This window comes from Ranitomeya variabilis, chromosome 7 (assembly GCF_051348905.1).
Source record: "Ranitomeya variabilis isolate aRanVar5 chromosome 7, aRanVar5.hap1, whole genome shotgun sequence".
NCBI classification, from domain to species: Eukaryota; Metazoa; Chordata; class Amphibia; order Anura; family Dendrobatidae; genus Ranitomeya; species Ranitomeya variabilis.
The window spans coordinates 214,335,255-214,349,808 of NC_135238.1; the positions used below are offsets into that span (position 1 = coordinate 214,335,255).

The 14,554-nt window shown below is 40.9% G+C and overlaps 1 protein-coding gene across 7 annotated transcripts in view; it reads left to right on the forward strand.

The window, feature by feature from the left end:
- The first annotated feature begins 266 nt into the window (after positions 1-266).
- The window catches only part of RBMS1 (RNA binding motif single stranded interacting protein 1), a 165,410-nt gene continuing 151,122 nt past the window's right edge, over positions 267-14,554 (forward strand). The window contains exon 1 of one of the 7 annotated variants that reach the window (XM_077272854.1): positions 267-371. Coding sequence is in view for 6 of the 7 variants with exons in the window: in XM_077272848.1 (XP_077128963.1) it covers positions 905-955 (51 nt within the window). In the remaining variant the exon portion in view is untranslated. Of the gene's footprint in view, positions 372-556; positions 956-14,554 lie in introns of those variants that run through there. The other 6 variants (XM_077272848.1, XM_077272852.1, XM_077272849.1 and 3 more) reach the window with 6 other exon arrangements.

The window sequence follows — 14,554 nt, forward strand, 5'->3', positions numbered from 1 at the left end:
GCACTAGCAGTCTCTCGGGCACTAGCAGTCTCTCCGGCACTAGCTGTCTCTCGGGCACTAGCTGTCTCTCGGGCACTAGCTGTCTCTCTGGCACTAGCTGTCTCTCGGGCACTAGCTGTCTCTCGGGCACTAGCTGTCTCTCTGGCACTAGCTGTCTCTCGGGCACTAGCTGTCTCTCGGGCACTCGCTGTCTCTCGGGCACTCGCTGTCTCTCGGGCACTAGCTGTCTCTCGGGCACTAGCTGTCTCTCGGGCACTAGCTGTGCCTCCAGCCAGGCAGCCAGTCCCCAGCATTTCCCCTCGGAGCCGCCTGCTCGCTGCTCTCACTGCTGAGCACAGGAAGGAGGTGATGGCTGCACCGAGGAATGTGTGGTATGCCTGGAAGACGCGACCATTCACCGCCGGGGGGTGGCTGAGGGAGGCTGCCGGAGTGTTACCCCGGTTTGTCGGGGTGAGTCGGCGGTTACCGGCAGCTCGTTAGTCAGTCTCATGCACAGTATAGTAAGTACGTGACCGGAGGCTGAGTGAGCGGTTACCTGCAGGACAATGGGCGCTGTAGTCTGGCGGCTCCCCCCGGCGCCGTGTGTTGGTACGTCCCGTGGTAGGTGGGATCGGCTCTGCGGGGAAGTCTCTGGCAGATCAATGAAGTCGCTTTGATGGCAGTGTCGGCCAATTGAGCGGAGCGCCAGGGGCACACAATAATAATACTACCGGGGCTTCCATTCGTCCCTCGGCCGGGCCGTGTGTCGTGCTGAGCGGGGAGACAGCCGGTGAGCTCGGTGGCCGCCTGCATCCCGGGCGGCGCGCACAGGAGTTGGGGAAACTTGCAGACAAAGTTGCCTTTATTTCTGCCGGAGGATACGCACGGGCACGGCGAGGCTGCGGGATCCGAGCACGGACCAGGAATGATTTTTCCGAGTAGCAGTAACCCTGTGAGAACCCCGTATAGGAAGCAGGTGAGAAAGATCGCCATCAGATCCGGTCGTACAGCTGTGATCGGACGACCTGAATTGTACAGAAAGGATCTTACTGCTTTGTACAGGTCTGATGTGTGCAGAAGTGATGTCTGGAAATGCAGCCGATCTGATTGTACGGAGGAGCAGAGCGGCCGATCTAGACGATGTGCTTACACGACTGTGGTGAAGATGTTTATCCTTCGCATAGGATCTCATTGATCTCCTGCAGATCTCATGTACTGGTTGTACAGATGAGTGAAACCCCAGGGAGGGCGTGCTGAAATCTGCAGGACATCTGAGATCATGAGGCTCATTGTACAGATGTGTTGCAGATCTGATTGCACAGATGAGGGTGGTGGCAGATCTGATGCTGTTTCCTGTACGCAGGGCATGTGGAAGATCTTATCATGCACATATGATCTCATGGATGGCTTGCTGATTGTACAGATGTCTTGCAGACCTGATGATGTGATCTCATGTGTTCTAGAGGGGAGAACATGTTGCATTATAGAATAGTGATCTTCAGTGCTGAGGATCTGATATTACAGATGTGATCCCCAGGACGTCTAACAGATTTAATGCCTTGATTGTACAGATGTGATCCCCAGGACGTCTAACAGATTTAATGCCTTGATTGTACAGATGTGATCCCCAGGATGTCTAGCAGATTTAATGCCTTGATTGTACAGATGTGATCTCCAGGACATCTAGCAGATTTAGTGCCTTGATTGTACAGATGTGATCTCCAGGATGTCTAGCAGATTTCATGCCTTGATTGTACTGATGTGATCTCCAGGATGTCTAGCAGATTTCATGCCTTGATTGTACAGATGTGATCTCCAGGATGTCTAGCAGATTTCATGCCTTGATTGTACAGATGTGATCTCCAGGACATCTAGCAGATTTAATGCCTTGATTGTACAGATGTGATCTCCAGGACGTCTAGAAGATTTCGTGCCTTGATTGTACAGATGTGATCTCCAGGACATCTAGCAGATTTAATGCCTTGATTGTACAGATGTGATCTCCAGGACATCTAGCAGATTTAATGCCTTGATTGTACAGATGTGATCTCCAGGACGTCTAGCAGATTTCGTGCCTTGATTGTACAGATGTGATCTCCAGGACGTCTAGCAGATTTCGTGCCTTGATTGTACAGATGTGATCTCCAGGACGTCTAGCAGATTTAATGCCTTGATTGTACAGATGTGATCTTGTTTGGTGCGATGAGGATGGATAGACTGTTGATCTGATATATATGTATCCCCCTGGTGTTATAGGTATACAGTTTGGGATGTCCGGACTGTATGTGAATTGGGATATTGGATATCGTCTGTATACTGTATGTGGTCAATATACTTGGGTGTTGTGTGGTTGTAGACCATATACAATCACATCTGCTGGTTGTAACACATATACAACTTTCTGTATCTACTCGTCATGTATGGACCATGCAGAATAGGGGATGTGATTTATGGATTATTACATATAGACCCTTGGAAAATAAAGTCCAACACTGGGTTGGATTATATATAACTCAATGGTCTAAATAGTATTTGGTTAAAAAAAATCATACTGTAATCTCCAGCTCTGTGTTGGACTTATATCCCCAGTATCCATATGTAACGATCCATAACCCCATCCCCCTATTCTGCATGGTCCATACATGAGTATATATAGATTGTGCTGCTATAGAGATCTCTTCTTTGGGACTCGGAGCCCCAGGTTCTGCTAGGCTGGATACTCTGAGTCACTGGAAAATCCTTGTAATCATATGTCCTGTTGGCTGTGTACTGTCCATGGGCTCTGATCATCTTCATCATATGAACAGTGAAGGCTGTAAGTGATCTGCTCTCCCCAATGTATCTGAGCAGTGGGTGATGTGCGCCTCATTATGTCACGGATACAGTAATGTATTCGGGGCATATGCTGCAGTCACCTTGCCTCTTTATTACAGCAATGGCTTGTGTCATTTAGAATATCGTTGAATCTCTCTTGCCAGACTCAATGCAATTTTCGAGATTCAGTCCAGTCAATATTGTAATGTAAGTAAGTATGGGTGAAAATTTGCATAGAACACAAAGTTGCTTTTTTCTTCCTATAAATAACATCTGTATCAATATTGTACACAGTCAAACTACATTTGGAAACCCTAGAGCTGCATTTTGTTTCAGTTTTTTTTTAATTTTATTAAGCAAGTGTAAATATTGATAAATTGTTTAGCAAACTTTTATATATTTACAAATGATTGTTTACTATTTCATTTTTTGTTACTTTTTGTTTTTTTTATTTATATTTTTGCTTAAACAGATTTTAGTTGATTCATTCAGTGCAACAAAGGGAAACCCCATAAAGTGTCAATGTATCAAACACACCCTGCCCTCTGTGGCTACACTGTAAAGGGCAAATTGTTAGTTGGGGTGTACAGTATTTTCTCACTCCACCTGTAACTCTTTAATTAGGTGCTTCATCCTTTAGGTTGTCTGTGTGCCTGTGGCTGTTGTCTGTGCACCATTGAGATGCAAAGAAAAAAAAAAAACTGCTGAGGGTGAGGCCTCTTACTGGAAGGGCTGTACTGTGTGCGGATGTGAGTTTTCTGCCCAGTCTTGTGTATGCAGATAAGATTCAGAGACCCAGGAAGCTCTGTGAATCAGCAGCACTTACATTATTTATTTTAATTCTTTTTTGCTTATTGCAATGGACCAAATATAAATGTGCGGGGATTATTCTACCAGGGTACCAGTGACGTTGGTGTTAAATCTCCTTTATGTTACCATTTTGGCTAACCGTTTGCACAACCAATTGTATCACACTGGAAAGTCACATCCACCGACACATGTGACAGTCTCCAGCATAATCGTTTTTTTTTTTATTATTGACAGTTTTATATTTGATTTTATAAAGATACAGGGAAAGCTTGACTTGTTAAGATGGAGATCGTCAGTGAGAATGAAAAAATATATTTTTTTGCAGTTATTGTTGCTTGTATGTGCATACATAATAATAGTAAGTGATCTTGTGTGTTCTTCCACTGTAATTAAACATTTGCTTCAATTATATTGGCCCTCTCATTGAGGTCTGTGCTTGTGTTTCATCATTAAGAAGAGGTGACAGCTTTGCCCTGAGCCTGGGAATAAATGGAGGCTGGGGGGGGGGCTCTCGTGACTGTTGTTTATACGTGACTGTTCAAATCAAAACCAGACTTTCTGGAGAATGTAATAAAACCGTATAACAAATAAATAAAAATCCGCTACGTTCTGGGTGGTACGGACATACTGACACGTTTCAGAGGGCCACCAATTGAACGTTGATGTGAGTGCATTTAGGGGTGTGGACTCGCCTTACATCATGAGTGATGCAGTTCCAGCAGAAGGGATCACGTTTCTTTATAAGTCTAATAAATTGGTCTTTTGTCTAGTTTCATATGGCAGCTTTCGTTCTGCATCACTCACACTGTTAATGCATTCTAGATGGATAAGGTGTCCAGAGATGACAGGTGCTGAGCTTTGTCTAGAGGGGTCACACATTTTAGGGCTAAATTGCTTGTTAACTACATAAGAATTTAGTTGACAACGGATTTGACTTGTTTGTAAATAAACATTTATAGAATATCAAGTTAGCAAAAATACATTGTATCCTCTCACCTAATAATCTAGTTTATAGACTCTTTTTTTTATTTATTTTTTACCTTTAATTCTCTTTTGACAAAACTGTCCTTAAAGTTCCAGAATGCAGATTATGATGGGAACAGACATAATGCATTCCAGGAAGGCTCTTCATTGCCAAAGACTTTTTGACCCGTAAAGTCCTTTCCATTCTGTAGGATTTCCTGTCTACCTTATTGATGGGAACATATGCTTCTAGTAAAGGAAAATGTAGGCTAAAAAAGTAAGAAAGAAGCAAAAAGAGAAGACTGCTGGCAAGTAAATGTTGATTTTAAAAAAAGCATTTTCTCCTATACTGCTGAATGAGGAGCTAAACAGGTTTAGATATGTAGAAATTAGATTATTTTTTTTTAAAGTTCTTAAAATGTTTCTTTTAAGCCAAAGATTAACTTTAAGTTAACTTTAAAGTAACTCTGCTATTAATATAGATAGATTTTTTTTTTTGTGGAGAATGGATTTAATTTTTCCAATAAATGTATGTATACAAATTTCAATTAAAATAAATATTTTTTATAATTCCCATTTAATTTGTTTTGCCCAACTCCTTCTAAGCCTTTTAACTGCTGATGACCAAGCGTTTCTTCCCGCTTAGGCCACATTCATATGGTGCAGTTTTTGATGGATCTTTCTTTAACCAATACTTTGAATCATAAGATTCACTCTTTGCATTTTTAGGATCCAGACACTTCTTTTGATCAAAAATATTTAACAACCCCACTTTGCAAATTTGATCTTAATAGTCATTTTTGCATTCATGGTTAGCATAAAAAAATGTAACCAATTGGACAATGGGAGTGACCTTCTAGTAGATGTTTCCAAAAGTTGTCACTGTTTAGAATTTTGTATGTAGGACTTTTTATTTTGAATATTTGTGGAATGCTAGAAAATGTTTTCTTTTTCCTATATATACTTTCATAGGTCACATACCGGTATATTTGTAAAGAATCTCGTACCTAGTATACATTTTTCCTTTTGCAAATATTTTTTTTCTTTTTCGTTAGAAGTGTGGTGGATGGGGCCAGTTGGGTGGCATATGTTAATACTTTGGATTATTCTAAATAAAATCTCCTTTACTTCCTCTTTTAAAATAGATGTTCGGAATATGTTTCAACTTTTGTATCGGAAGTAAAACGTTGACCCACTACATAGTGCTTTTGAGGAACTGGTAAACCTATTACATACTATGAAAACCTATTTAGTATTGAGAGTCCTCAGTGGTTGGTACCTTTTAATGGCTAACTGAAAAGATGGTAACAAATTGCAAGCTTTCGAGACTACTCAGGTCTATGCCTGATGAAGGGACCTAAGTAGTCTCGAAAGCTTGCAATTTGTTACCATCTTTTCAGTTAGCCATTAAAAGGTATCAACTGCCGAGGACTCTCAATTCTAAATACTTTTCTATCCACTGGCTAGCACGGTACCAAGATATATATCTTTCCTGTATAAAAGCCTAAAAACTGTGTAGACCCTTTTGTATATACGTATTTTTGCAATCTGTCCTGGCGTAACCACACAATTATCTGCTGTCAGAATATTTTTGGAATGTACAGCACAAAGATTGACAGATGTAATTGTACTTGTGTGTCCTACACATCCCATTCTGTGAATTGCCCTAAAGGGTGTGAAATGTACAGTATATCATTGGGTTCTATCCAGGGTGACAGAGAAGGACGTCTACTCCCACCGCACCTCCTATTCAGCGTCCCAGCTGCCAGTGAAGCAACCACTGTACTCGTGATTTCAGTTAATGGACAAAATATCCAATGTCCATAATCGCATTCCTGGAGGGAGGGAGGGTTGGCGGGAACATTCTGTTTAGCAGTAAACATTCACTTCCTATACATGACCAGAATACAAGGCTCTTCATACTTGTAATCTATCACTTGACATTCATAGCTTTGCCATTTACAGGAAATCCTATTAAAGCTTTGTGGGATCTAAAACTTTTGCAAGCATGAAAAATAAGGTCCGTTCCATCCATTTATTTATTTTTTTTCTACTAAAGTCACCCTTTTTTGTCGCCCTTACAAACATTGACTGTTACACTGGATTTTTTTTCTTTCTTTCTGCTCTGTAATCTGTTTGCTTAGTTGCTGACCCCAGGTTGGAGGGTGGGGAGGGTTCAAAAGAGGCGACGAAGAAGTAAGCAAGCCTGGGTTGGAAAATAAAAGAAGAAAGACAAATGGAAAAAAAAAAAAAAAAAAAGAATCTTGTTTTAAATTTATAGTTTTACTCTTGATGGTAGAATACATTTTAGTGTGTTTGTTTAATAATTGTGTCTGTCTTTGTTTTGGTTGAATATTGTATGTTGTGCGTGTATCTTTTTTTTTTTCTTTTTTTAGCCTGGCTTTCAAGCAGATTAAATGGGTGTTACCACACATGAGGAATTTAGCAGTATCTCCTAGTGTTTGGCCTTGTTAGAAACTGATGCTCTAAACTGTTGAATTAAGCCTTCCACACTCCCCCCCCCCCCCCCCCCCCTCCCTTCATAGCTAAATCTGGGTCCCTCTTAAATCATTTGCATGATGAACTGTGCTTAGAGAAAGACATGTCTATGCTCTCTAGGAACAATGGAAGGGTTCTTTAGGTGAGTGATGCAATACCTAGAACAGGAGCTATGTCGTGGGGGGTGCACTATAAAATTTAACATTTATTGACTTATGTACAGCACTGTGGAATATGCTGGTGCTATACAAGGCAGCACATGAAAAAGTAAAATTATACATGAAATTGTATTTGCCCATATAAACAATCTATTAACTTTGAGTGTCGTTAGGTTTTAGACTATAAGATTCTCTTATTTATTTCTTTTAATACTTACAAAATATCTACTTTTGTATTTTATTTTCACGTTATCCATTTTAATGGGGTTATGATTCCATTTGATTATATTCCTATTTTCTGAAAGTTTTATGTCAGAAAAAAAGAAAATTATGAATGCGAAAAATCTTAATAAATAAATTAAAAAAAAAATATATATATATATATATATATATATATATATTTTTCCTTCTGAAATTGAAATGTTAGAAAATGGGTATATTTTCAAATGGAAACATAACCTTGGTAGGAGAAAATGATATACCGGTAATTAAAAGAAAAAAAATGTGTGAATGTTAGGTTGTATTATTTTATTTATTTATTTTTTTAATTTTTTATTAGTACTGGAGTATGTGTAATATGGTGTGATTAAAAAAATAGTTAATGATATTGTGTTTATTTATTTTAAGAGTTTTATGTCCTAGAGATGATCAACTAGATTGGAACACAACGCGCTCTATGCAATTTGTGTAAAAGCCACATAGTATTGTTATCCGATAGTTTGCTCCGCTTTGTGGGTATTTGAAATATTAAATTTCCTGGAAGTTAGAATGGATGTCTCCCCAGTGCCCTATGCAATTTGTAGTTCCTATGGTAACCCGGGGCAGCAAAGAATAAAAATGATTTGTAACTCTGAAACCATAACATTTAAAGAGGTAGGGAGCAGGAAATACTCAGGGCAAGACCCTGACATATGTGTTAAACAGATAAAGGCTTTTAGGGGTTGATTACAGTGTGTGGATGTTCATATCTGACGAGATTGTGGAAGATGGAATTCTGTGACTTTATATCACATTTAGGAGGGTATTTGTAATACAGAACAAGCCTTACAATAAATGATGTTCGGTTATGATATCAGAAGTGTCAATAGTTGTCATTGTCATCATCGAGCGCTACTTAATTGCGGTTCCTCTAAGGATATGTTCACACTGAGCTTTTTTTTTTTTTTTTTTTTAAATGTAGACTTTGAATAAGATCTGCTTCAAAATCAACATAAAAAAAAAAATCTGTGTGAACATACCCTAATACAAAACAAAGTTTAGAAATAAGAAATGGGATGCAGAAATGTAAAGCTTAAATTTATTGTTGCCTTTTTAAGAGATTTTTTTTTTTCGACCCCCTGTTCAGTAGATTTTATAATGTGTACGTGGTGACTAAAAAATGTCCATAGAAGCCTGTGAGGAGCTGAAGAAATGAACAAAAGAAAAATAATATATTAAACCTTTTTTTGTCAAAATAGAATACATAAATGCATCATGTTTCTATAAAAATGCAATTATGTCCAGTTCCCCGATGGTCACATATCCCCACCGGCCTTGGGGTTGTGAAGCTCCATTTCTGGTCGAGTTCGAACTCAGAATGATCCCATTTAAATATTTAGTCGAGACAATTTTCTATTTAATTGACACTAATAGAAGGGGGCTGGCTTAACTACTAAAATGAGCAGCCAGCCAGCCCCCCTAATACACCGGAAGAGTCATGTGCTGACATATGCTTTCCTGTCATACCCAATATCAGAAGTACAGCTGCTAAAATCAGGATTGATGGGGTAATATAGAAAAAAAGAGAACATTCACCATGTCACTATAAGAAGTGCTTATGAAATTCAGATGCCTGGATTCTTCAAGGCCGGTATCCTCAAATGGGCAATTTGAAATGTTCAAAAAAACTTTTATCCAGCACCCAGGAATATGTTAGAAATTCCAAATTTATTCAAAAATCTCCATTAAAAAAACACATGTAATATAACGGGAATTCCAGATTATAATGAAGCTTTACACGTTTCGGTCTATAAAAAAAAACAAAAAAAACAAAGTCTTCACTCATAGGTATTTTTTTTCCAATTGAAGGAGAAACGTGAAGATCAGTTTCTGGCATAATTGAATAATTTTCATTTAATTTATTTTTTTAGGCTTATTCGGCTATAAATTATTATTTAAAAAAAAAACTACTGGAGAACCCTTTTGATACAGAGATCACCAAATTGCTCCATACCAAGTTTCTAGTTGCACAGGCCGCGTGGCTGCTAGGACTTGGGCCTGTTTTCTGTAGCTTTTTACCTCTTCTTTTTTCTTCCCACTTGTAACTATTTTGGCCTAGTAATAATGTATGGTATATTTTATAATGATGATTTTTCACCCCATTTTAATGTATAAACTTTATAGCACAATCCAAATAAGACTAAATTATTTATTATTTATATATAATGTCATTTCTCTAATCTCTATATTAATTATTAAAGGAGTTGTCCACTACTACGACAACCTCCTTTTTATTAAACGAAACGTTGTGCCCCGATAAAGTAAGAGTTTATACTCTCCTCCTGTGCCAGCTCCATTCCCGTAGTGTTGGCACTCGTGGTTCAGGCTATGATGCGGTGGAATGATACGTGATGCCCGGCACCCAATCAGCGCTGGCATCACTGTCTCCACCTTCGGACAAACTGAACATGAAGAGGAAGTCCAGGATGAGCTGTGGCCATGTCTTCCTCTTAATGTTCAGATTGTCCGAAGGCGGAGATGGTGACACCAGCACTGATTGGGAGCCGGGCGTCCTGTGTCTTTCCAACGCATCATAGCCCCAGGACCGTGAGTGCCGACACCACAAGAATGGAGCCGGCATGGGACATGAATATAAGCCTTATTGTGTTCCCAAGGCTTAACATTTAGTTTAAGAAGTGGACGACTAGTAGTGGACAACCTCTTTAAACGTGAGTGTATTATTATTTATTATTTATTTATATAGCACCATTAATTCCATGGTGCTGTACATGAGGGCTGTCCCACACGTCCAGATAATTCCGGTACCGGAATAAATCGGTACCGGAGTTATCCGTGTCCGTGTGCCTGGGAACTCACGGAGGCCATACGTGCGGCACACGTGTGCCGCCCGTATGGCGAGTGGGTACCACACGGAGCGTGTGGTACCCACTCTGCATGGTGCTGAAGCTGCGATTCATATCTTCCCTGCAGCAGCGTTTGCTGTAGAGAAAATATGAAGAATAGTGTTAAAAATAAAGATCCATGTGTCCGCCCCCCCACCCCCTGTGCGCCCCCCCGCTGGTCAGAAAATACTTACCCGGGTCCCTCGCTGCTTCCTGGTCTGGCCGCGGCTTCTCCTGCATGCAGTCACGTGGGGCCGATCATTTACAGTCATGAATATGTGGCTCCACCTCCCATAGGGGCGGAGCCGACTATTCATGATTGTAAATGATCGGCCCCACGTGACCGCATACAGTAGGAGCCGCGGCCAGACCAGGAAGGAGCGAGGGACCCGGGTAAGTATTTTCTGACCAGCGGGGGGGCGCACAGGGGGTGGGGGGGCGGCGGACACCTAAATCTTTATTTTTAACACTATTCTTCATATTTTCTCTACAGCAAACGCTGCTGCAGGGAAGATATGAATACCGGCTTCAGCACCATGTGGGGGGGACAGCGCTTACTGTAGCGCTGTCTCCTGCACGCACACGGACCCCAGACGGAGAATGTCCGTGTGAGGTCCGTGTTTTACGCGGACCCATTGACTCTATTGGGTCCGTGTAAAACGTGCGCTCCCACGAACACTGACATGTCTCCGTGTTTGGCACACGGAGACACGGTCCGCAAAAAATCAATGACATCTGAACAGATGCATTGATTTTTATGGGTCTACGTGTGTCAGTGTCTCCGGTACGTGAGGAAACTGTCACCTCACGTACCGGAGCCACTGACGTGTGAAACCGGCCTGAGAAGGGGTTACATCAAAATATAAATATCACTTACAGTAAACAAACTAACAATGACAGACTGATACAGAGGGGTGAGGACCCTGCCCTTGCGGGCTTACATTCTACAGGATTATGGGGAAGGAGACAGTAGGTCGAGGGTTGCAGTAGCTCAGATGGTGTTGAGGTGGCCGTGTGGTCATTACAGGTTGTAAGCTTCTTTGAAGAGGTGGGTTTTTAGGTTTCTTTTGAAGGATCCAAATGTGGTGGATAACTGGACATGTTGGGGCACAAAATTCCAGAGGATGGGGGATATTCGGGAGAAGTTTTATAGGCGATTGGGTGAGGAGTGAATAAGCGTGGAGGAGAGGAGGTGGTCTTGAGAGGACCGGAGATTATGTGAGGGAAGATATTGAGAGATTAGTTTGGAAATATATGGAGGAGAAAGGTTATAGATGGCTTTGTAGGTCAGTGTTAATAGTTTAAAGTAGTATTAAGTCACCATCAGCTGCTCTGTTGTCCAGAAGGTGTTCTCCTTTTCTGAGTGACGACACTCCTCCTCCACATCAACAGACTCCTCTGGGTCACACTCTGTATGACCCGCGAGTGGCTTTTACATTGTAAGTATGGATCGTCAGAACGAGGTTCCATAGACTTAGAACAGGTGTAGACAACCATAGTCTCTGTCCGAGAAGAAATTGCTGCATGTCCGAGTTTGATCCGATTTTTGGACTCCACTCACCCATACAAATCAATGAGTCCATGGAGAAAATCTGTCCGCACCTCGATGACACGTTTTGTTTTTCTCCAGTTATTTAGTGCGCAAGCTCACAAGTTACCGCTAGATTCAAAGAGAAAGCTTAAGTTCTGATTTTCCCTGAGTGCAGTTGATTTCCGCGCACTGACAGAATGGAGAAGATGGAGAATTTTTTTTTACAGTCTTCTCCTTCTCAAGAGAGAATCAGATCATACTCTGATCAGACTCTAATCGGTGTTTGACCAGAGTGTAATTCGCATAATTGACCCAATAACCTCGGATGAGAGAATCCACGGCCGTGTGCACCTACCCTTATATTGTAGAAGAGACTTCTGGCTCACGCGTAGTTGGTCGGCTACTTGCAATTGTGATGACTTAACTAAGAAGAGAAGAAGACCAGTGGTGGACACCGAAGAGAGCTGCAGTAGAAGAGAATATTAACGTATATGCACACTTTTAATAAAAATGTGCGTGTGTCTTTAAAGGGAACCTGTCAGCCCCAAAATGGAAGGTGAGCTAAGCCCACCAGCATCAGGGGCTTATCTACAGCATTCTGGAATGCTGTAGCTAAGCCCTCGATGTATCCTAAAAGATGAGAAAAAGAGGTTAGATTATACTCACCCAGCGGCGGTCCCGGTCCTGTTCTGGTCCGATGGGTGTCGCGGTCCGGTCCGGCGCCTCCTATCTTCATCAGATGATGTCCTCTTCTGGTCATCACGCTGCGGCTCTGACAGGCGTACTTTGTCTGCCCTGTCTCATCTTTTAGGATACATCGAGGGCTTAGCTACAGCATTCCAGAATGCTGTAGATAAGCCCCTGATGCCAATTTTTTTTTTTCTTATTCGGTCCTTTTGGCAAAAGAGGAAAACAAAAATTGTGGCCAAAGGTTTGACTCCAGAGCTCTGTTCTATCTTGTGTTGTGTAACTCTGGAACAGATGTTGGAAATCTCTCTTCAAAGCAGCTGGAGTTCCCACCCAGTGCAGATCATGGAAGTCGTTCCGGTCAAGAAGACCTGCAGTGTACAGAGAATTGTTTGCAGAATTCCCATAGGACCAGACGAAAATGTTCTCATATGCAGCCCTTCCCGGAACAAGATTTTTTTCAATTTGCTTTATGAAGCCGGGAAAGGGATCTTCGGTTTCTCAGATGCTTGCTTTTAGCCAGAGTACAGAGCCGTTAGTAGCAATGATTTATGACTCTGTGGGAAGATACAGTACCATTTTTCTTTTTTTCTTTATTGTGAAGGTTCCTACTGTTTCTTCTAGACTGTGAAAGGAAGTCTTTGTTGTCGACTGTGCAAAAATGTATGAAGTCGTGTTTTAGAAATCTGTCTAATGTGCGTAATATGTCATATTTGAAGTTCGGGAATTTGTAAGTTCATCTTTCTAATTATCTCTACCTGTATTAAAATCACTAATAAAACCAGAAAACCTTTTAAGCATTTATCCTTTAAAAGGAAAATTAAAAAAAATCCTTTTTAGCTTACTGTATATTTTTTGCCCAGTATATGTACATTTTTGAAACTTTTCACACTTGACTCATTAGGTATGAAAGGGCCATGGTGAATAAAAATGGTAAACTGTGCCATATTTCTAAAAGACATGGGGGCATTTTTTTTTTTTTGTATATGGAAAAGAAAGCACCATACCATATACGCTATAAGGCCACTTTCAGTATTTGATCAGTATTTTCCATCAGTATTTGTAAGAACCAGGAGTGGGTGATAAATGCAGAAGTGGTGACGTGTTTGTATTATATTTTTCCTCCGATTGTTGCACTCCTGGTTTTGGCTTACAAATACTGATATAAAATATTGATCAAATACTGAATGTGGCCTAATGGTTGCTGTGAACCAAATTTGTACATTTTTCATAAAGGTTTGCAAAATTTTCCCCGTTTATGTTCTTGCTAACAAAGGGCTGAGCTAGGTTAGTGCACCTGGAAATTTGCCGCTGACGTTTAACTGTTTGGGATTTCCATATTGATATCTAGAAGTGTTATTATCTGGGAACTAATAAAAAAAAAAAAAAAAAATTTTTAAAGTCTACTTTTTTTTAATCATTATTTTGTGTGTAAAAGGAGACTAAAGCTGATCATATGCATTAGATCAATGTTGGCTGGAATTCAATTTTGCTGTCCTGACTGAGTAAAAAAACTTGTTACATTTTTTTACATGCCGGATTCCTTTTTGTTCTTGGGGAATATAAGCCCTTCCCTGCTTATTCCTTCCCCCTTAGAGAAAACATTCTGGGCTGGACTGAGTCTGTCATATATGTGTAAGGTGGCTTATATCGTCCGAGAACAAAAGGAATCCGGCGTGTTAAAATGTAACAATTGATGGAATGGCTGTCATCCGGACGATTGCCAAATGCATATGACTTGCCTAAGTTTATAAACTAAAGGCCCCCATACACATCCGATGGCTGTCGGCCAACATCCATCTTGGCCAACGCTCCCATACACAGGAGCGCTTGTTCCTGTGTTCTCTGCAAGAAAGTGCCTCATCTCCGGCAGTTCGAAATCGGACATGTCTGATCCACTTTTTCCCCGATCATTAGTTGGCCGGTGCCCCCATACACATTAGACTGTTGGCCGAACCCATCGATATCAGTGGGTTTGGCTGACAGTGTAATGGAAGCCTTAATGGTGAACC